The 21665-nt window shown below is 41.9% G+C and overlaps 2 protein-coding genes across 3 annotated transcripts; both read right to left on the reverse strand.

Moving 5' to 3' along the window:
• Window positions 1–6160: 6160 nt before the first annotated feature.
• Window positions 6161–13650, reverse strand: LOC136448090 (uncharacterized). Of its 2 annotated transcripts, none has more exons than XM_066447213.1 (8): window positions 12880–13650; window positions 12497–12613; window positions 12129–12283; window positions 9306–9579; window positions 8979–9044; window positions 8414–8541; window positions 7855–7916; window positions 6161–7449 (listed from the first exon to the last, which is right to left on the reverse strand). In XM_066447213.1, the coding sequence occupies exons 1-8, from the start codon at window positions 12959–12961 to the stop codon at window positions 7302–7304; spliced, it is 1032 nt and encodes a 343-aa protein (XP_066303310.1). In that variant the 5' UTR covers window positions 12962–13650; the 3' UTR covers window positions 6161–7301. The 2 variants fall into 2 exon arrangements, with proteins under 2 accessions (XP_066303310.1, XP_066303311.1); XM_066447214.1 differs by having other exon boundaries at window positions 8985–9044; window positions 12880–13648.
• Window positions 13651–17166: 3516 nt separating this feature from the next.
• LOC136448092 (small ribosomal subunit protein mS37-like) lies at window positions 17167–21536 on the reverse strand. The gene is made up of 3 exons (XM_066447219.1): window positions 21303–21536; window positions 20130–20248; window positions 17167–18717 (listed from the first exon to the last, which is right to left on the reverse strand). Exons 1-3 carry the CDS (start codon window positions 21433–21435, stop codon window positions 18598–18600), a joined length of 372 nt encoding a protein of 123 aa, XP_066303316.1. The 5' UTR covers window positions 21436–21536; the 3' UTR covers window positions 17167–18597.
• Between the last annotated feature and the right edge of the window lie 129 nt (window positions 21537–21665).

Raw genomic sequence — 21665 nt, forward strand, 5'->3', positions numbered from 1 at the left:
TCGTTTCTAGAGTGTTATTGGTATGAAACGTGTCCGACCTCCCAGTCCGGTGATTTTGTGGCGCTGAAAGGCGACAAAGTGAGATGATATAGCTGAAAGTTTTAGTTTATGATATACAGTAATACAGTCCTGTACAACGATGCAAACGATGTAAGATTCTGCATTTCAGTCAACCTTCAGATTATCTTTTTACAACTTATCAATAGGAGATAACCCGAAAAAAGAGAACAATTGTAACGCTAAGTTTGTAGGCCCTGATGACGTCTCTCTGACGACATCTGTATTGCATTTCTTGGCGGGAACCGTTATGGGTTTTGGCGGCCACTCGTCCGACTCTGTCCGAACATGACCCTCCAGTCTTCGCTGAATCCCGAGCGGTGCCCGATGTTTACCGACCCTCTCGGATGCCACAGCGCGGCATTCTCTCCCTTAGGCAACGCGCGCAGACTGTTGACACTGTTTCTTACCTGCAGGAAACAATACCAGCACCTGTTCAATCAAACCACCAACTTATTATTTACACGCACGGCCCGTATATTTTCCACCTCGACACAGCCAATCGACGAGCTCAATGCTAAAGACTCAGGACCTCCCCATCCTATTGGCGACCATCCCCCCGTGTGTTGTTGCCTCGTTCCTGCGGCAACGATTAAGTTGCACGATTTTGTCTGACAAGAGTTAGTAGAGGGAATCTTTCGGCAGTTTTGTATGGAAGTGGTGTCGTCAACATTTGTTCAGCCACCCGCCATTGCAAATTATTCTGACATGTGGTCAGGGGCCCAGGTTAAGCAAACCCCGTAAAGAGTTCCCCAGAAATAGCCGTGCAGGGGTACAATACACGACCCGACCTCCGGTTCTGCCCCGTTCAGCAGGACTTTACATTCCGCCACAAAAGTGGAAACTAATGAGAACATTTCTCCGTCAAAACGGCGCCCTGGAATATCTACTAACTTTTCGTTTTCGGTGTCTGACATCAGACCACTCAGACACATCCACATTGATCTATTTGGCCAATACATGAGAATCCTTTTATCCAATATGTCTTCACACTAAGAGCTGGAGAAGAAAAATATCTTATAATTTCAATTGACTTTTAAACTCACAAAAGCACAACAAGAGACACCTGTATCTTTTCAGACTCAACAGTTAAATGGTCTTGAGCGTTTTGGCGTTTTATTTCGTTCCTATTGGTCGGAATGGTAGGTTCGTGAGTAGATCTCCCATTGTTTTCACGAAATAAGCCCATCAGTAAGGCATCACCACAGCATACTGGACTGTATATCAAATTTGCAAACACTTATGTAACATACTGTATGAATCATGTATCTTAACCGTCACAGGAAAGGAAGATAGAAAACGGTTTTATCGTCGTCTATTTTCACCTCCGTTGTACATCGTTTGTTGATATGGATAGAAACAAGTCTGTGCTGTCGTAATCCTGTTCTCCAGACTCGCCATGAAGGCATGATTGTTTCAGTCTCCGATGACGGCACGGAAAGAGCAGTACTGAGATAGCGTGATGAGACACACGGCCGGACACCTCCACCTGACTAAACTGCTTTGTCATGTCTTCTCAGGGAGAAAATTACGGGCTTTGTGTTGAATACAGGTAACAATTTCTGCAATTTCAAACTACAATAGGTTTGAGACCTCTCCTGTTCCCACCTGTGACTTGTAAAAGTGCAGTTATGAGCTGGACGGTTTGGACATTTTCCCGCCATTTTAGCGGTTACAAGAAGTGCGCTGTAACTCGTGTTTGTGTTGCCATGGGAACATGATCGTTGTTTGCTGAAGACTGCATAAGGAAACATTCCTGTGGCGCTGCCTCGCAATGTCCATGTACATACTACATTCTGTACACACGTTCTGTTAGCCCTACAGTTGAATTAGAATTTGGCATTAAATAGGCCGCACAAGTCTTTATTTTCCCAGGTGTACGGAGGACAATCATTGGTATCACTTAGGATTTCAGAGATCCAATATTCACTCTATCTCTTCAGCACACGGAATATCCTCATAACTTACTTTCAGTGGCGTACAAAAAATGGCTGCTTTGGACGGTAAACATTCACACAGACATCGGCACAGCTCTTCATATACATTTTCTAGCAACTAAGCAAGCGAAGAAGCATCATAGTTAAAAACAAAATAACAACTACAAATGTAAAATAATGTCAAAACTATCTACAGTGTAACGTTATGGGATTTTTTTCTTTTAATTGAAAAGTGGCGAAAAGAGGCGCAATCACTGCAAATCTCGTTTTTATGAATTTCAACCATTGCACATTGGTTCTTGAGTCAATGACAAAACTGCAGTTTCCAATAAAGCTATCTTGTATCTGCTTTGGAGACGAAACTGACATTCCGGGCGCGGCCATTTTGTTTGTAGAGGTCTTGTATTTACCTGAGCGTCGCACGTCTATGTGATCGCAAGGGAAAATTGGCGAAAATTCGCAAACTATGCGCAATCATTTGGTAAGAATACGCGCATTCCAGTGATAACCGCTTTACCATGGAGACGATGAACCCCCGGCCCCTTCCCACTCGAAGCCTTGCATTGAAACAAGATTGGAAAATAAAACATTTTATCCTTTTGTCAAAGTAAAATTCTATCAAGAGCACACATCGCTTTTTTTTTTTTACAGCAGGACGATTATCGAAAGATCATGAACGTATGTTTCTATATTCAAGTGGAAAGTTTTTTGCAACTGAAAAAAAACGCTCTGACCCAATTTCAATCAACTACTATCCTACTGACAAAGGATAAAGCGAAGTCATTTGGTATTCTTTTATGTCCACTGTGCGCCCTGACTTTCACGATTAACTTTGTGTTTGTGTTCTGAAGGTCACATAGAAGGTCTTTTGTGTAGCCCGGGGACAGCTCTATACAAACGCCATGGCGCCAGAGCAGTTGGAAGTTCGCTTTGTCTTTTGTCCTCCCTCATCTACTGTATGACAGACACCATTACAAGGGCGCTCCTTGCGGATTGAAAGCGAACGACAACCAGTATTCCTCAGGCGCGACTGTGGCAGTGAATGAGTGACCTTTACTGCTCGATAATGGTACATGGTGCAATGTATGGCTACAACTATCAAAGAATACTGCAAGGCTAATATGACCAACAATTAGGACTATCCTTCCCAATGTGCCCTTTGATCGGTCAGTAGGGCAAGTGAGGAAATGTAGAGATGTAGAGTCACTGATTCTCCTTGATATAACCGTGTCCTAATGAGAAGTTATTGTAAATAAGGTCTACGTAAATCATAGCTGTTTTAATCAAGGCTGACAAAAATACCGGCTTATCTCCTCCATTTTCCCCAGGACCGACCCAACAAGTCTTCAAGTTTATTCACGTGCTTTCTTTCTTTCTCTCTTGTTCTTCCTATCACTCTGGTAGTCTCTCTCTCTCTCTCTCTCTCTCTCTCTCTCTCTCTCTCTCTCTCTCTTCATCTCCTCTGTGCTATGTGCGTTTGTGTCACGGACTGTGAGTTTGTGTGTATGTGTGTGTTTTGTCTGTGTGTGTGTGTGTTTATTTGTGCGTTTGCGCGCGCTCGTGTGTGCATGTTTGTCTGTGTGCGTATGTGTGTGTATGTTTGTTTGTGTGTGTTTGTTTGTTTGCGTGTTTGTGCATGTTTGTCTGTGTCTGTTTATCTGTGCGCACGTGTATGTTTGTGAGTGCGTTTATCTGTGTGCCTGTGTGTGTGTTTGTCTATGTGCCTGTGTGTTTGTCTATGTGCGTGCGTGTCTTTGCGTGCGTGTGTGATTGTCTATGTGCGTGTGTTTGTCTGTGTGCGTGTGTGTTTGTTTGCTTGTGTGCGTGTGTATGTTTGTTTGTGTGCGTGTGTATGTTTGTGTGCGTGTGTATGTGTGTGTTTGTGTGCGTGTGTATTTGTGTGCGTGTGTCTGTCTGTGTGTGTGCGCGTGTATGTATATGTATGTGTATGTTTGTGTGCGTGTGTTGCAGAACGCTGTTTGTAACCGTAAGTTCGGCACGAATGCGTGTTTCTTATATTTGGTTGCGAATAATGTAGAATGCAGGACAAAAGATTGTTGTCTTGTGCACCATGACTACCGTTAGACGAAGGTCTGCTGGTTATACCACATTTAGGCATCACAGTTAATGTCTTAAGAAAATGAAAACATCGTTCACTCGGTCAAGTGTGATAATGTAGCAAAACATGTAAGAAAACACTTCGTTCCATCATCTTCTTGTCGTTTTATTTTAGTTGCCCTGGTCTGCTAATACCGGCCATGTACAGCTAGTATTCGTGTGTATACACATACAAGTTGTCGGTGCATGTTTCTGGTATGGGCGATGTCTAGATAGTTGTTTTATACTATATGGTATACTTGATCATGTTGTCGATGACGTTTTTTGCTATATTTAATGCACATCCGTCACCAAATATAAGCACTGAATTGAACCTTCCCAAATTGTAAATTTAAAAGGCCATACCGCTCCTTACAGACTGACATGTAGAGTTCCTACGACTGACATGTAACGTTACCAGGAAACCTTGCGTCAAAATAAACAGCAGAAAAGCCTTGAAAAGAAAAAAAAAGTTTGTACTGCACGACCTTGATCCTGAAGAAGGCGACAGTGGTCGTCGAAAATTTGATACGTGAATACCTTAGTGTTGGAAGAAAGTTAAGCAAATTGTATTATGATTACTACCAACACAGATGATCTTTCATTATAAAAAGTTTAGCAAATTGTATTATGATTACTGCCAACACAGATGATCTTTCATTATAACTCGACCATGGTAGTTGATGTGACATCAAAAGGTTTACATACTAAATCTTGAACGTTACTGTGTCACCTTTACGGACCCTATGATGGGTCTTTGACATATGCCGAAAAGGTAAACAACTTAGACGGCAAAAGGTTTTAGGAAAGATGTGCAAAATGGCAAAACACAGTTAGGCGCGAACACTTGTTTTAGACCTCACTAAAGTGGAAGGTTTTTGACAAGTTTGTGTGGATCACCTGTCAAAACTTCACACCTCTGGTCCAGGTGTGGTCGTGAATTAGAAAGGTGAGAAAGTGTTGTGTGAGGATAAACATTCTGTCGATAATTAGAGTATTGTTATGGCAAGGTCTCGTGCAGACAAACCAAACGGACCGTAAAACTAGAGGAACAACAACGCAAACCACACCACCCGTTTCTAAGTTCAAAGGTAGTTCAAAGGCTCCAGTAATAGTATTCACAGTCCAATTTCCTAGCCGGCCGTCTCATATCCTGGTAACTTACCACCGTTGCCTCACCGATATCTTTACGGGCCTAAAAAGAGTGTTACCCACCCGCCCAGTTTATATTAGCGCATGGCGAGGACGTTTTACCGGGTTTCAGCAAGTTATATTGTGGCGATAACTCGAAAGCCCGGCTTTAAATGACAAGCTGTCAGAAACATGCCTCTGCTTAGCTGACTAGCCTCTACCAGGCTCCAGACGTGGCTGGAAAGAGCTGTATCTACCGGCTGGCCAACTCCTCTGCTTACTTTCCAAGCAGAGGTCGAATGGGCAGATCGTCACCGTTTTATCATATGCAGTTTTATTTTTGTCGCTAGCCCATTGAATGGGCTAGCGACAAAAATAAAACTGCATATGATAAAACGGTGACGATCTGCCCATTCAACCTCTGCTTGGAGAGTACCTTTGCTATGCTATCGGTCTTACTCTATTTGGCCGATTTCTTCTCTTTCCACCACGCCTAAAAACACCCCTAATGATGACCAGGCTAGCCGTCCCATAGTAATTGAAAGCAATGAGGTTCAAGTAATATAACCCCCTTGGGCAAATCAGTCTGATTGAAATGTGTTCAAAGCCACCAGAACCTGGTATAAAAGTACACGTACAACGGAGACAAATGCAAACTGTTCTTTGGAGCCAGTGAAATTGCACACAGACACAAATTGCGACACATGCCTGGCCCGCTTACGATACGATCACTCACTTTTGCAAGTTTTGGTGGCGTCTTTTGCTGCTTGTCAAATTGTAAATCTCTGGGGCCGACCAATCTAATATCATCCAAATCACTATTGTTGTAGGAAGATGAATAACATAAACGGTGTGGATCGAGAAATCCTATGTTGTTATTTCTAATCAAAACCAACTCTTAAATAAAACAAGTTATCAAAGCCACGAGACTAAATGTATTCAGTGTTAGAAAATATTTACATTTATTGATTAAGACAACATATCTCAGATCTAGAATTCAATAAAAACAACTGTCGAAATTAACGTCTTATTGTTCCTCAAGAGAACAATGGATCCGACAGAGATTGGTCTCTTGGTTAGCAAGACAAGGATGGTGTCACAAGGGGCAGACTCTCTGGCGGGGGATAATCATAGTCAGATAAGCCTTTCAATCATGCTCTGTCATCATCACAATTGGGAAGAAAAGACATCATCTCCGCCGTGTAGTTACGTACATATAGCATGTCACACTCGCCTGTCTAACGTTGGTAGTTTTTTTCATGCCCCCCTCCCAACAACCACGAGGTAAAGCAAAAAGAACTCAAACAATTAGTAGTAGCTTCTAAGTCTGGAGTTCAAAAACAACTATGGCATAAACAGCAAGACCAATATTTACATATAAAGGTTCTTAGAGTCTGTAATCTACTACACGTCGCGTTGGGAGTTTCGCAAGTACAACATGGATAACTCAGCAGTCACACACAGGTCGTTATTAAGCATACGACATATTTACACACAATAATTTAGACTCAAATCACCGATATCAATATTTCTTTACAGAATAAGAGTATACTCACACATGTCTATAATACTAACTCCTTATGGACTATAGGGCAGTGACAGTTTCCTCTGTACAACATAAGATGTTAGGTCTGTTCTAACGACCTACAAAAATAGCACCGTTTGTTAGCATGCTTATGAGTTGGAATTCATCGGTAGCTTATCATATGCCGTGTTCTGATTGTGTGTCAGTTCGCATTGTACACGCTTTCTTGTTAGTCAGGGCGGCTCTCGCAAGAAGTCATCCTCAGAAAACAGCACATAAGAAGCCACACAAAACCCATCTAGTAATCTGCCGAGGAAGGTACCGTTTGGAGTGTGTAACTTTTACCATAAACATGGACCGACGACAGCTGTATACCAAGATGGTAAGATCGCTATTCCATGTCATCAAAGTCACTTCTTTAAGTTTTTTTTTTCATTGAGTCTTAGACATTTTGAACTCAATATTCTCACAAGGGAGGGCGGCGGTTTATTTTCTTAAGCTGTTTAAGTCCGATCTTGCTACATACATGTATACGCGCAGTAAGTGGACGTTCACTACTTGCACCCGCAGTCATCTATGGCTAAGATCGATTGTAGCTTCTGCTCTCGCGAGATGAAGCGGTGCTCCGTGAATCTCGTTGCTGCACAGCGGCCCTTCGGCCTGAACAGTGACATCAGACACACGGACGGGTCGTCTTCTGACCTGGAGACAAGCGAAAGCCAAGAAAAAAAATTAAACTCTGAAATCATTTTGAGATCATTACCTCCCTCTCTTTTCCCCGATTAAGTTATTTTCTTCAGCCTTTTCCAATCTTCTCACTTTCTATCCAAGTCAATGTAAGATGGTATTCCCCGACACCTGTATTTGAAGTATTGCTATAACAGCCCTACGCTGGTGGTCCCAATTAGCAATCCCCGCCCCACGTTCTCCGGAACAATGGTGTGCAAATGTTTGAGGTAAGCAACACTACTCACTAATCATTAAACTGGACATGATTTGCGATGTTCTGAAGCGCCTCTAGAAGCGCAGAAACGATGCCCCTGGTCCATATGTTGAAAATCGTGAACCATCAAAATGATGCACCTGACAGCGCGGTTTGTTACTGACCTCATGACACAGCGGTGATGTCCCTCCGTACATGATCCCAGACATCTCCCCACGTCTATCTCCTGTGAACAACAACGACAGGGATGGTCATGACACATATTCACATGTCTACAATAACCTCCTCTACGGGTCCTACAGGCGCTGGAAGCGACGACCCGAGTGCAATAGAAACCGACTGCAATAGAAATGATATGCTGTCAGAAAGAAGGCCGACCCGTCGAGTCTGATAAGGAGGCTATGGCTATAAGGGGGTGGCAGTTCAAGTGAAGTGTGCTTAATCTCCAGGCTAGTAGATGTAAGGATACGCCTATTCCTGTTTGCGCGTGTTTTTGTTACAATTAGCACGTCATTTTAGTAGTGTATCTTTTTAAATCTTCGGAAAAGAAAGGAGAGAAAATATGGACCAATAGAAACGTACCAAAAGCTTCAAAACACACGTAAAATACCGACTCGGACCCTACATCTGCTTGGAGATTAGGGGCGCTAAGCCTGACGGAAACTCAAAGCACATTAGAAACTTGTATGAAAGACACAGAAGTTGCTCTGCCGTGTCATGTACCTTTTCCCTTTCCTGGAACTCTTGCGCTGTTTCATTGAAGAACACCTCGTAGTAAACTTCTCTTTGGCTGCTACGATAACATTCTCCGGCGCATGCGCATTCCTTCACCACATCTATACACTGGTTCCCTGGACGACAGAAATATATGTTATATATTAAGCGGTGGGTTGATGCCTTCGGTGTTTAGCTACTCGAAACCGCCACGTTTGCCAAGGTGGGAGGTCATCAATATCATAGATTTACAATTGCTATGACATCATAGGTCTCGCTACCTTTAATGATAGAGGGCTAAACTCAAATATGATCACACGTAGTCTAATGTGATACATCAATTTCTGAAACGCTAAAATTCTACATACTATAATACTGCTACAAACACATAGGTTTCCTATTTCGCTCTTACTATACTGCACTGTATAAGTTATTACAACATTAACTACAAATGTTATTAGATTATAGTACTACATAATTTAATCTGGATTCACACACATATCCCAGTGGCCTGTGGAACGTTTGGTACCTCTGGACGAACAGACACAGACAGAAGCATGCCGAAGGTCCTTACCCTTACCGTTAGGTCCAGTGATGGTCACAGTCCCGTTCTTCACAGCCTTACAGCCGCTGTGTCTTTCTGGGAATGAAAATGATGAGCAAAAGTGAGAGCAAGTGGTTGTGAATATCCCAATGTGCAGCATTTGACGTTTTGTTCTCATTTTAAATTACTATTATCTATGGACTATTTATAGTACAAAATGAAGCAGAAAGCAAGCAAGCAAAAAAATTGAATTCCCCGTGTAGTCCGCCATCTGGTCGGCTAAACTTCCTTCTATTCTTCTAGCTTCTACATAAGATTGCTGTACTCATGAAGGACTGATGAAAATGTGCTGCTCACCTTCGGAACAGCGCCCCCTACACACGCCAATGTCAACTTCAGCCTCAAATGGGGTGTCCGCGAAGTAAACTTTTCTCCGAGGGCTCCTCTCACAAGATGGCGGCCGAGGTGCACAGTGGCAGTCTTCGATGACCTCTACGTCCACAGGCCCGTCCATCAGCTGCAGCTGCTGAACACGCGTTCTGGTTGGCTCACACAAACCGTTTCCTTGACAACCAACAGCATCCTCCACATCCGGGTGTGAGCCGCCCGAGGCACCGGTACCTCCAGAGACCTGCACAGACATGCAGTGATTGGTGAGACATCAGGTCACTCAAACTGATTTCATTATATGGATGACATCCTCTGGGTACTGCAAAATTGGTGCAAGCGTGTGGAACGGGAAAGGAATTTGGGCCAGCAAAAAAGTTACCCTCATCATGAAATCTAAATGGTTTAAAAGGCTTTACAATGACTGAACACACAGAACATGGTATACCAAACAATATATTCTTTGCTTTTGTTCTTGAACATGTATAACACAAGTATCTGTTTTCCGATACTTTTTTTCAATCTACATGTACTTGTACTTGTTCATTTGGTAGCTTCTTTGTACGACTTATAGTATGGTCACAGTCTTTTGGAAAATGTTGGAAAAAACTGCGCGCGCGAATGTCATCGACATAATCAAGCCAGTGTGGCCTAAGACGGCTAAGTGGGGCCTCTGCCATCGACACGCAGTATTACAGAATGAGAGAAGACTTATTTCAACATTGAGTGTTTACGCTACTAGTAACTCATAAACTCATATATTGTTTAAAACAATCGTACCGAATACAACATGGTGTCTTTTCTGTTGTTGACTTCTTTTGGTATTTATTTACCTTTCACTTACTGAAAGTTTTGATGAGAATATGAATATAGATAATATGATCAATATCAGATATCAATGTCGTATTAGTTGCTAATCAAAACAAAATTACTAACAGAATCATGCAGCAGTTCTTTTGTGGGGAACGCCAGGGTGTCGATTTTTACTCTCCAAGCAGAGGTTGGTGGGAAGATTGTGACCTTTTTATCATATGCCCCGTTTTTTGTCCGTAGGGAAAGCGGACAAAAAACGGGGCATATGATAAAAAGGTCACAATCTTCCCCACCAACCTCTGCTTGGAGAGTATAGATTTTGGGTTTTTAACAAAAAATCTTGATGACTAAAAAGTGGGTCGTGACTGGCCAAAAGAACACCCTGGTATGTTCACTGGTGTTGTAAGAGAGATTCCAGGGGTAAATGAATAACCACAAGAGAAAACCATATCCTGTTATATTTTTAGATATCTTGGAGCAAACCATTGTCAAGTTTTTTTTTTAGAGAATGCGTCCGGCCGCCACTGGCTTTGCTTCTTTTGGACAGAAGCGAGCATTCCAGCGGTTCCTTTCCTGGCTACCATGATAATTCTGGGCGACTATTCCGTCTGATCCTCCGCATCTAAAGATCATCTCCATGGCAACGACAGACGACACTTGGGTCATGGTGCTGTGAGGTTAGGACCAGTCACACAAAAAAACTCAGACTAGCTTCACTTGCAAATTCACTCCTGCAGGCTACGTATTCAACGGCAACTTAACACTTCTTTTCTTAAAGTAACTTTCTGTCACTCCAAAGGACACGGATGATCCAACTTTCATGGACGTTTATTCTTGTCTTTTGGGAAAAGCCGTCGACGCATTGTTCTTAATCACGCACCATTTTTCTCAAAACAAAGGGCCGAAGTTGGGCCACCTGGGGAAAGAGTATTGAGGACTTTTGTGAAGCAAGCCGTGTGGCGCCAACTGTGGGATTTGAATGACACATTGCCATCTGTTTGCGTCGGTGTTTATAAAACTGCATAAACAGCAGGGCTGGAAGTCCGGGGAGAATAGGAAAGCGCTTGTACAACATGGCCGTGATTGTCATAAGTTTCACCCACAATTTGTTTGTTATAGCGTTAAAGATAACATCAAAATCTGTATAGTGCTCAGCCTGACATTTGTAGGCATTCAACGCAGAACCGAGTCTTTCTTGTATACAAAAGTTGTCAAGAAGCCACTTTCACGAGGATATCCCATAGAAAGGACTACATTTATCAATCTTCTCCAAAGAGTTGTTCATGGAAAAATCGAAGAAAAGAAATGCTGCGAAATACTGCATGCTAGCTTTACTTTTGTCTCCATCAAACATACGTCTTACACAAGTTTGACAACCTTTGTTTTCGTTTCCTGTTTCATAACTGTCCACACGACTTTCTATATCTTTATCTATTAACGTTGAAGTTCTGTTTACCATGGCGACCTAACGCGTATCATATCACAGTTATGTGACTTCATTTTACAGATTATGTGCTAACGGCGACGGGAATCAGTTCATCTAGTTATCAAGATGGCGCCATCAACCGCCACATCAATCATTCGGAGTCATCTTTATCATTCCCTCATTTCAAATTCATTTGCATTCCATCAACTGTTTTCTCTCAGTAAGAATTTCTACAAGTTGTTCAGGTGCATAACATATTTTCAAGCGGACAGAACCAGGCAGACAACTAAGATGGTTAGCAGCGCAGCAATCACGACATTTGGGCGTCAATGGGCTTATCAGAAGTGGTCTTCATGATTGGTGTCTGATGAACGTGACGTAGGACATGCGTGTTTTCATGACAAGCACAAAAGCAGAGTAGAGAGAACAGCAACCATGCGTGCAGGGCTGTAACGTGAAACAAATCAAAGGAGCGAGTAGAAACAGAAGTGACCCCAAAACTGTTACAAACGATATACATGTACTAGTACTGAAGGACCACAGTTCTTACTTACCCGCTGTCTCATCTGAAGTCGGATTCTGTCCAGGGCGCTCAGGGGTCGTGCCGGGGGTTCAAAGTCGTCCGTCTTGGAGCCGACCTCGCGAGAGCTTGTCGCACATTTCCTCGAGCAGTGACCGACGTCTACTACCATTTCCTTTCCCGAAATATCTGGGGTAAGCAGAAGAAAAAATACACGATTAAGACCCTGAAGTTCAAACCTTAACTAATAGACAAACGATGTAGTCACACAGCTCTTTTTGTACAGGGTATACAGGAAGAAGAAAAGAAGTTTGTCCATGTGGGTCTCTCAGCGTGAAGCCGATTCAACTGTCCACAATGGAAAGCAAATAATGGCACATAAGACTAGACTTCTGTACTCACCATAGCCAACAGAAACAAGTTTCCTGTGCCGAACGCAGCACTCCTGGTTTCCCACAGGATTTGAGCTCTGTAATCTCGAAGGCAAGTTCCCAAACACTTTGAATTTTGCCTTGAATCCTGTAGCATGGATGAAGAAACAAAACAGCGTCATAACAAGACACAATAAAATGTTTTGTCCTCCTGCAAAACTGAGAAAACGATTATCAACGAGCAAGCGATTCGCTTTAACTCTGCCTCCGCTTTATCAATGCCCTAAATAAAACGCAAATACGTCGACATTGGATTTCATGTTAATTTCTCTAACGAAAAGCATCGGTGTGGACAGCACTGGCTTTATATACCCTCATCAAAACCGAATGGGGAAAAAGAAGTGAGCTAGTTACCTTGTGCCGCCGATCCGGGCCTGGCTATCAGCACTAGTGCCAAGCAGCAGAGAAATCCTACGCGCAGAACGTCCCTTGCCATGCTGGTTAGAAGATATTCCGAGGAAGAACCACGGCCAACGCGTCAGTGCCTGGCTAGCCTGTACGACCTATGAGGCGATATCTGGCGAACCCCGCTAGCCGGGAAGGTACGTTATCAGTTAATTATAGGTCCTTTATGGATTCTTGACTGCAGACACGAAGTCTAGACCCTTGTGTGGCTGACAGGCACCCTGGATGTAGCCGACTCGCTCATCAGAACGCCAAACTGACCTCAGCACATCCACGCACACGCACTCCCCGGACTGAAACGTTGAATACGGAATAAAATGCAGAAAAATGCAACGGCGTCCTTACAAAGGGACGGGAGGCGTCAAAAGTTTTTGCAACACTTGCCCGTGAAATAGCGACTGTTTACATAGCAGAGCCGATTAGCACACGAGACGGAGATTAGCATGGGGTCACAAATTGCCAAGCGCTCCCGTCGGTAGCGGGTGGGAACGGCATACAGGGCAGTGGTCCGGCGAGCTGGGCGAACTTGTCGGCGATGCGTAGCGCATAAACACCAGCACTTTCCTCATTTTGGAAAGACACGAAAATAACTTAAATGCAAAACAGACAGCGTTGAAGACTATGTTGGTAGGAGCGTTGAACTCTGTACAGGAACTGGGCACAAATTAGCCTGGTTTCTTTTGCTAATCCAGTCCCATTGTTCTCCGGCACCCGGCGTGGCGTGCTTATTTGTTTTAGTAATAAACTGGGCGGCACTCAGGCGCCGTCCTCATCATAAAGGCATCATTCACCTGGCCACAAAACTTTCCACACCTCCAAGATATACATCTTGAGAGCCTTTCAACTGTCAGGGATGGACAAGTCAGCGACAACTGTTGTCATGAGTATGCAAAACAGGCAGGTTTGAAGAACGTAACCTTACATACGGTACATAATGTAGGAGGAATTCTTTTCACAATGGAAGTCAGGTCTGAAGGTAAGAAACCTCAGTGCAAACATACAGTATTACTGGTAGTAGAACGATTGAGGAATGTGTGTCAGTAGTGTGTGCGTGCGTGTGCGTGATCATCAATTGTATGTAGATGAAAATTGAATAGTTTTGTCTGTACATTGGCCCCTGCATTGAAGTAGACGGATAATGTATGCTTATTAATGCTGTCCGCTGCTAATCTAAAGAGATCAGTGTTAATCTCATCAGCTAAACAATCACATAGTTTTTGAAGGCGCCTCAGGGGCAGAGCCTGTGGGGATGTTGTTGTACCCGATCTGCAAGAATTCAGAATTTGAAGATCCACGTATGCACAGCACGTGTTGACAACGTTTTCCCACGAATGTCTATCAACGATATCTTGAGATTTTGGTCAAAATTGCAGGACTGCTATCGTGGGAGTGCCACTCTTTCTATGTTATCAAAGCGTGGTTTACATAAGAACATTTGGTTGGTTAAGTTTAAGCGCAATAAAAATAGTAGTACAATGTGCGGCGCGGACGGCTCGCTGCTGGTAAGGCGTCAGGATTCCGGCCCAACGGACATGAGGAGCCCGATCTTGATAACTGCATGCTTCATTTTGAACGCAGAAATCTTCATCCGGATAAAGGCCCGATGCTCCCGAGTCCCGATTTATTGTAGCAATCATGTCTTGGAGGTCCTTGGGGGTTACTGGGATTCGTTTATTTTGCAAGCATCTGGGCCCGAACATTACTTTCAAAACAAGTTTCATTGAATTCTCCTTTCCTTCACTGTTACAAATCACAGCTGTTCAACCTTCTTTCCGCTTGCTCAACAAAATTTGATACATTCCATTCTATAGATAATTTCAAATACATTCAAGAAGGAGACAACCCTTACTGTGTACAAATAGGTAAATATATAAAAGAATGTTTAGATCTTAGAACTACATGTAGTAGTGTAAGTGATAGGTTGAACTCCACATGTTGAAGTATTCATATACTTGTGCGTAGGTATTGTATAGTTGAAGAAGACCTTACGAAAGTCGTTGTACTTTTGTTGTGTCAATGAAGATTTCATGCTTTTGTGGAACTGCAGGGGTCGATTCTGTTTGAGACTTTCAAAGAGAATAATTCAAGAAGAGGTCCATGGATTGTCATGATTTTTGATATGCATGTAGCTTTGGTCATAATTGATGACTCATTACCAATGAGAAAATACTTTAAAATACTGGTAAATAACAGGAATTTTACACTTTCGGTCTTTTGGAAAGTAGACAAAGGTGAACATGATACATACAAATAAAGACCATTTCCACATAATTGAAGAGAAAACTCTATAATACGGCAGTGTTGGATTTCATACTTGTGCCATATGTGGCTTAGGTCAAGGTTGATATCTTCATGTATGGATTATGCAAATTAGGTAAACATCGATCATCGCCATGGCATTTTTAAAATTACCACGCTTATTGTTCTTGAGAGGAAAGTACACACGTTGTTTTTGAAAGTTTACCTGAAATGAAGTTCAAAAGCTTTTTCATGTGCTTTTCTAACGATTCTATAGCTTATTTTCGTCGTGAAAACTGTCATATATTTGGTTTAATAATTATAATTCAGTCAGGAAGTTATATTAAATATATATAAAACGTACTCAAAAGTATCATTCAGCCATTCCAGTGCGAATGCAGCTGAGATGCAATGATATGCGTGATGTAGTTTTGTCGTGATATCACAAAGCTGGTAATTACATTACTCCTTACTCTAACATCCCCAATACTCAGACACGACCGACGTGAATTGAAAATTGAACTTTTCCATGAGATAACTTGCAAATGTGCCAGATGGCGTTTTTGAAACATTACATTGTGATTGTTAGGCGTAAGGACTATGTTACAGTTAATTGACTTCATTATTCTCAAAGCAGAGGTTTCGATGGGGGGAATAGATGTGGCCCGGATTTGTTACACTCTCCTCTCTAGAGGAACGTTAAAAATCCCTGACACTCTTACCCCACTCGACCAAAAACTCTGCTGGGAGAATAACAGTTAATAACGTCTAGATATATATTACGGCCTTAGCATTAGCTCACTTTTAATGTTCATCCACTATTTAGTTTGTTGTCCCTTGCTTAACGTTAAGCTTCTCACGTTGACTTTATATGCAAACATTTCCAACATACATGCCATCTGACCCTACTTGTTCACTGTTGCACAGATCGAGTGACAGTGTTTGGTGGAGGCAACATCATGATGGGGCGGTATAACGTCATTAGCCCGAGTACCAGCCTGCGAAGTGACCGCTGGCTCAATTCTTGTCCCTTGCTAGCGTGTTTGGCAAGCAACAAGAATTGAGCCAGCGGTCACTTCGGAGGCTGGTACTCAGGCTATAAGAACCAGAGAAAAAGTAAGGCTCGTCATGCAAGGCAACATCACTGTTGTGAGATAATGAGTTTGGTATCATGAGAAAGGAAATCAAATAAGGTTTGTAATAATATATAATGCATTGAAATTGACGATAGCAGAAATATAATTTGGGTTTCAATTGCCAACATGACAAGAAAATAATGAAAATGTGAAAATATGTCGTAAAATTCTATCGCGTTCTATTGTGAACCGTCACAGATGCCATGACACCAAGTGAGGTTAAGTCCTCCCACACCATAAGGTGTATAGGGCGGCGCCCATCTCAGAGCCCTGGGCCACACTGTGGTGCAATCACTGTAGCAGGGGGCTAGTCTACTGGCAGTGGAGTGTGTTTAACTTCCATACTGTTTCAGAAGTATGTACCATTTTTATAATGTCTTTGGTATGACTCGGTGCGCCTCTTATCCAAACATGCCCTACCTGGGCGCGAACTCGGTCCTTCTGGCTCCTCATAATTTGAACCAGATGTGGTAAGTGACAGAGGCGCAGACCACTACACCAGGGACATGCCTACCAAGTGAGGTAGCCTTGAGCCTTGTTGTACAGCCTGATACTTGGCTTCCACAAAATACTTGTTGGCTATGATACCATGTTTTGTCGGTTCAATTCTTGTTACATTTATATAGTCTCTATATTGAAAATTTAAGCATCTTGTTATTTTTGCTAATCTTTTTTTTTCACTTTTGTATTCTGCAGAGGATGTCATCCATAAAATCTACTTGCCGTGGCCTTATCACATTTTCTGTTTAGACAGGTTCCTGTGTGTGATTTCTAAATTATCACATGTAACTCTAGATTACCGACCACCACAGCAACGTGTTATATGTGTTGATATATGTCACTGGCAATAATGTCAGGTGCCTTTCATGTAAACCACATACTTTGATTTCATTTGATTCCAAACTTATTGGCTTTTTTGTGTGCATTCCTCTTAAAAGTACAGCGTTACTCTTTCACAGAAAAGACTATAGATAGTAATTGACATTCCTTTAACAAGGGTTTGGGCACACATCAGTTACATCTTTTTGTTGTCATCTTTACTACTGCATGTTTTACAACCATTGAACACAACTTGTGGCATAGACCTTTTCATAGATCCAACTGCATGCTGGGAGACACAGGGCACTATGGGTAACTTAACAACATCATCACCATGACAACACAGACTGGATTGTACGTAGTACGCATGTGATGCATATATACAATGTCTGGATAATGACAGAGTTTGCCCCATATATGGTGCCCCACATCTCCCATCAAATACTGAAAGGTCTCTGGACAAACCTTAGTACAAAGTGTATGTCCTTTCCATCATGACTTGGTAAGGTTATAGTTTTGCTCATACTGTACATGCTGGAGTTGGACAATGGGAAATTTGGGTAAGTCCAATTTTTGTGTTGAAAATTACTGTTCAACGTTGCTTTAGGCCTTGGGAAAAAAGTTGTGTGTTCCGGTTACCTGACCGACCCTAGTAAAAACCTGCCAACCCTTTTCGGGAAGCGTCCGGTAGCAATGGGCATACAATTTTTGATTTATTATCTGTCACACTTGTGCGGATATTTAAGTGCGCAGGAGTTCCGCAGCAACATTCTTTCGTTTAAGTAAATTTTGCGGGGAGGAAGTTGTTTTTTTACTTTGACCCATCGCTGATTCGTTGTGCAGCCTGGTTATCAAACCAAAGAAATTACTTCTTCAGATGCAAACTTAACCTAAACCAAAAACATGTTAATACGAAACCCATGCGAGCTTGTATATGCGCACAAGTGTGACAGGGGCTTAACATCTGAGTGATGAAAACATTGTACAGTTGTCTTCCAACATGTTCCCCTTATTTTTGTTTCTATTGAAGTCATCTTAACAGACCCACCAAACCTAGGTCCCCCTCTATGTTAACACCCTGCATAATAGCACGACTGTACAGACAATTAAAATACATTGTTGAAAATACCAGTGTCTTGATGCAATTCAGTTTTTCATCATTGAAAACAATGTATTTGTTGGTTCTCTTCACAGTGGACATCTAAAAAAACCCAGAGAATCTCTACCTATTGATTTTTTTTTCAGAAGCGTAATTGGAAACACAACATTTCTTCCTAGGCCTCAGCATTGTATGTAACATATTCATCATGTGATCTGCAAAAACATAGGAAGCTCCGAAACGGCAGAAAAACAAAACACTCTTTAGTCTTTACATGTCGATGGATTTCACACATTTTTCACTCTGCTGTGTGAATGATATTTCTGCAATAACAAAATCTAAAACAATCCAGACACAGTTCCTAAGTAATCTTTGCTAGTGAGGTTTTACTGGATGAGGAAATCTTTGTAATAACTTGTTGATGTTTCTGCTGGTGAGCCGTCCTTCCTGTACCACCCCCTTCAGATCTGCCTCCTTCACTCCCCGTCGTTCTTTCTGCATGGAGGATACAAGGCAAGAGTCAGTTTTCAGTAGTTACATGTAGGTCTGGTTTATCACATTCTGAACTTGGTGCAAAACATTCAGAAACTTAAATTTGATCGAATCGGTTTTCTGTTGTTACTTTATCAACTACATGTAAAAGTGTATAAAAGTATGTACCATTAGAATTTGAAAGCTGGTGTATTACCCTGAACAAGGATACCAAATTTGTCATGATCCTACATTCACAAGTGGAACACAAGAGCTGCTCATGACTGTGTAAGTGTGTCACAAAACATGCAGGCAGAACTCCCCTGCCAAGAGTGTCTGACCTTGGTAAGGGGATCTTTGCACTTTTTTTGGCGAAGCTCAGTTTTGGTGCTTGTTGTACAAAAAGTGTTATCATAACAAATAAGATATCATTTTAAAGGAAAACATATAAAATTAACAACGACGAAGCACATTATGCTAATCATTAATTGAAGAACAACAGACATATGGTCAAGGGAAATTTCATCACTTTTTTATGCGACCTGCTTACATAAGAAGCCCTTATGCTCAACCCATGAATTGTAAAGCGTATATATAATAAATAAAGTTTCCAGTGATGCATGATACAATGCATCTGATAACGTACTCACAGATATATATCAAATCAACCACATGCATGGGATACTGTGAACTTCTTGGTTAGGCAAAATCCAGTAACAAAAGTTGAAGCTAGACGACAAGGTTTGCCATTGAGTGCTCTAGATCCCTCACCCCTACGTCCCAGCAAGTCCTATCTAAAGTTCTCCTAACTTTCAATGAATAAATGTGATGAATGTCACCTTGGAACATGACTTTCCTATCTTTTATCTAATGAATTGTAGCCACCAGTGTTTTAGTTTGTTCAGGTGTATCAACAGGTCCGAACCCATACATAAACAATATGTTACAGTACAATTTACAGGTACACAGCCAAAAATGTAACACAACACAAACTAGAATGGTAATAAGCAATACGTAATTCAAGCTCTGATCCTTGAGAAAGCTACACACAAGGCGAAACTAGTCGATGTGGGTTCGATTAAAGTTCTAAACAGGAACATGCAGCTACAGCGTCTTTTCTGAAGATGTGGCGTGAGTGTCACTCAGTGTGTACGGTTGGCTTGAGGTTATATATATGGTAACCACCCCCTCCACCTCTGTACTGCTACTTGCAACGTAATGTAATTGACTACCGCAGGGTGTCTGCTACTTAACCAGTAACCAAGGTGACACCGACAGCCGTCTGGTCCATTTCATTGACCTTATCTGTTTGGAATGGAAGAAAAAGAAGGGAAGAAAAAGGAAACGGAGCAAAAACAACATGATTCCCTTCAGTGAATGTAAAGGTAATTAAACACACTCTCCTACTCAATGCTTCCGCACATCTGTTTACTCACAGTTGCCTCCTCGGTGCACTTATGGAATGCAGTGATCTCCTTGGCACATGCTGAATCTTTAAAGTCATTTTCCTTCCAACAGGCCATCATAAGACTCATCTCTGTGAGACATGTGGCGGCTGTGGAGAAAGACAGAAGAAACCAACAGGTTACGTTATGTGATCATAAAGGGCGGATCTTGGATATATGTAATGATCAGGGACGGTCATGGTTAAGCCTTATTAGCTAAAAACAAATGTTGAGTTTCCAGTTACCCGACTGATTCTAGTAACAACCTGCCGGCCCCAGCCCCTTGTTTGCAGTCATTCCCTGGCGAGGGACACACATTTGTGATCTATCCGACTCCGAGTGATAAATTCAAAACAGACTTCTTGCCTGAGGCTACTGACAATAACTTACTGTCAACAGTGGAAAAACTTGCACTGTTGACAGGATCATCAAGCCATTTTTCAACGCATTGTTGGCAAGAGGTATTAGGTGTTAGTTCAAGATGGCAGTCATCATCATAGCGTGCCATCACAGCATAATTTCGGATGTATATGCTAGAAACCGGTCAAATTCTAATTGTGTTCATCCAGCTTGGTGCTGCATGGGACGTATCAAGGACGATGATTATACTTATAGTGGTGGTGTGTCTCTAATGTCATGTTAGGCGTCAAATTTCTACATACATGTTACATCAAGTACATGTGATGTCTATACTCCAAGTCCAATCAGAACCCTCTATGCTGAACTTAGCCGTATCATGGGTTGACATGCAAGTATCAGCCGTAATCATCCTGTCAACAGTGCAATTTTTTCTACTGTTGACAGGATGATCCTGTCAATAGCCACTTCCTTGAACAGTTGAAGAAAGAATGTCCTTGGTAGTACCTTGTACTTCCTTGTTCTGTTTATCAATATACGTCCCTGTGCTTGAACTGTATAATTGTATGACGCTGAAAATACTAGTGTCCTGATGCATTTCATTATTTCATTTTTTACATGGTTGATTTGTAATGTTTTTTTAATTTAATGTAAATGACGTTTACCATAAAAGGCCAACTTAACATGATGTTTGCTTGATATAAGAAATCGAATGGAATGTTTAAAACGCCACAACAGGTTATACTTCGTACATACAAAAAGTGGCTGCTTCAGTTCAAAGTCGACACATGGCATGTACACACTCACCTCCAAGTCTGTTTTTCTGAAACTTCACTTTGTCCTTCAAAATTAATTCCTTCGTGAGTTTCTTCACGGCTGGAACTTTGTACCGTACACCAGGGGCTGGGTTGATGATCAGTCCAGGTGGAATACGTGCCATTCTAATGATTATTCAGCCTAAAATGACAAGTTTTCACAGATTATGTTTCTGCAACACGACCTGGTGAGACGGCGACCTCTGACCTTCAATGAAGGTTTTCGTTTTACGTCATGTTGCAAACTAGCGAAAATCTAACTATATCCGATTCTTGTCAAATCACATTGCAAATTATACAATATATTGGTAAAAATATAAATATCTATCTGATATCATAATATCTCTAACTTATT

This window comes from Branchiostoma lanceolatum, chromosome 14 (genome assembly GCF_035083965.1).
Source record: "Branchiostoma lanceolatum isolate klBraLanc5 chromosome 14, klBraLanc5.hap2, whole genome shotgun sequence".
Lineage (NCBI taxonomy): Eukaryota > Metazoa > Chordata > Leptocardii > Amphioxiformes > Branchiostomatidae > Branchiostoma > Branchiostoma lanceolatum.

Excerpts from the sequence above, each read along its gene's own strand:
- LOC136448090 (XM_066447213.1), bottom strand. The coding sequence starts at position 12,961 with ATGGCAAGGGACGTTCTGCGCGTAGGATTTCTCTGCTGCTTGGCACTA. Across the intron at positions 8,542-8,978 it reads CACTGGACCTAACGGTAAGG|GGAACCAGTGTATAGATGTG; the intron begins GTAAGGACCTTC and ends TCTGTCGTCCAG. Across the intron at positions 7,917-8,413 it reads AGTTCCAGGAAAGGGAAAAG|GAGATAGACGTGGGGAGATG; the intron begins GTACATGACACG and ends TGTTGTTCACAG.
- LOC136448092 (XM_066447219.1), bottom strand. The coding sequence starts at position 21,435 with ATGGCACGTATTCCACCTGGACTGATCATCAACCCAGCCCCTGGTGTA. Across the intron at positions 20,249-21,302 it reads TCAGAAAAACAGACTTGGAG|CCGCCACATGTCTCACAGAG; the intron begins GTGAGTGTGTAC and ends CTTTCTCCACAG. Across the intron at positions 18,718-20,129 it reads AGTGCACCGAGGAGGCAACT|AAAGAACGACGGGGAGTGAA; the intron begins GTGAGTAAACAG and ends TCCTCCATGCAG.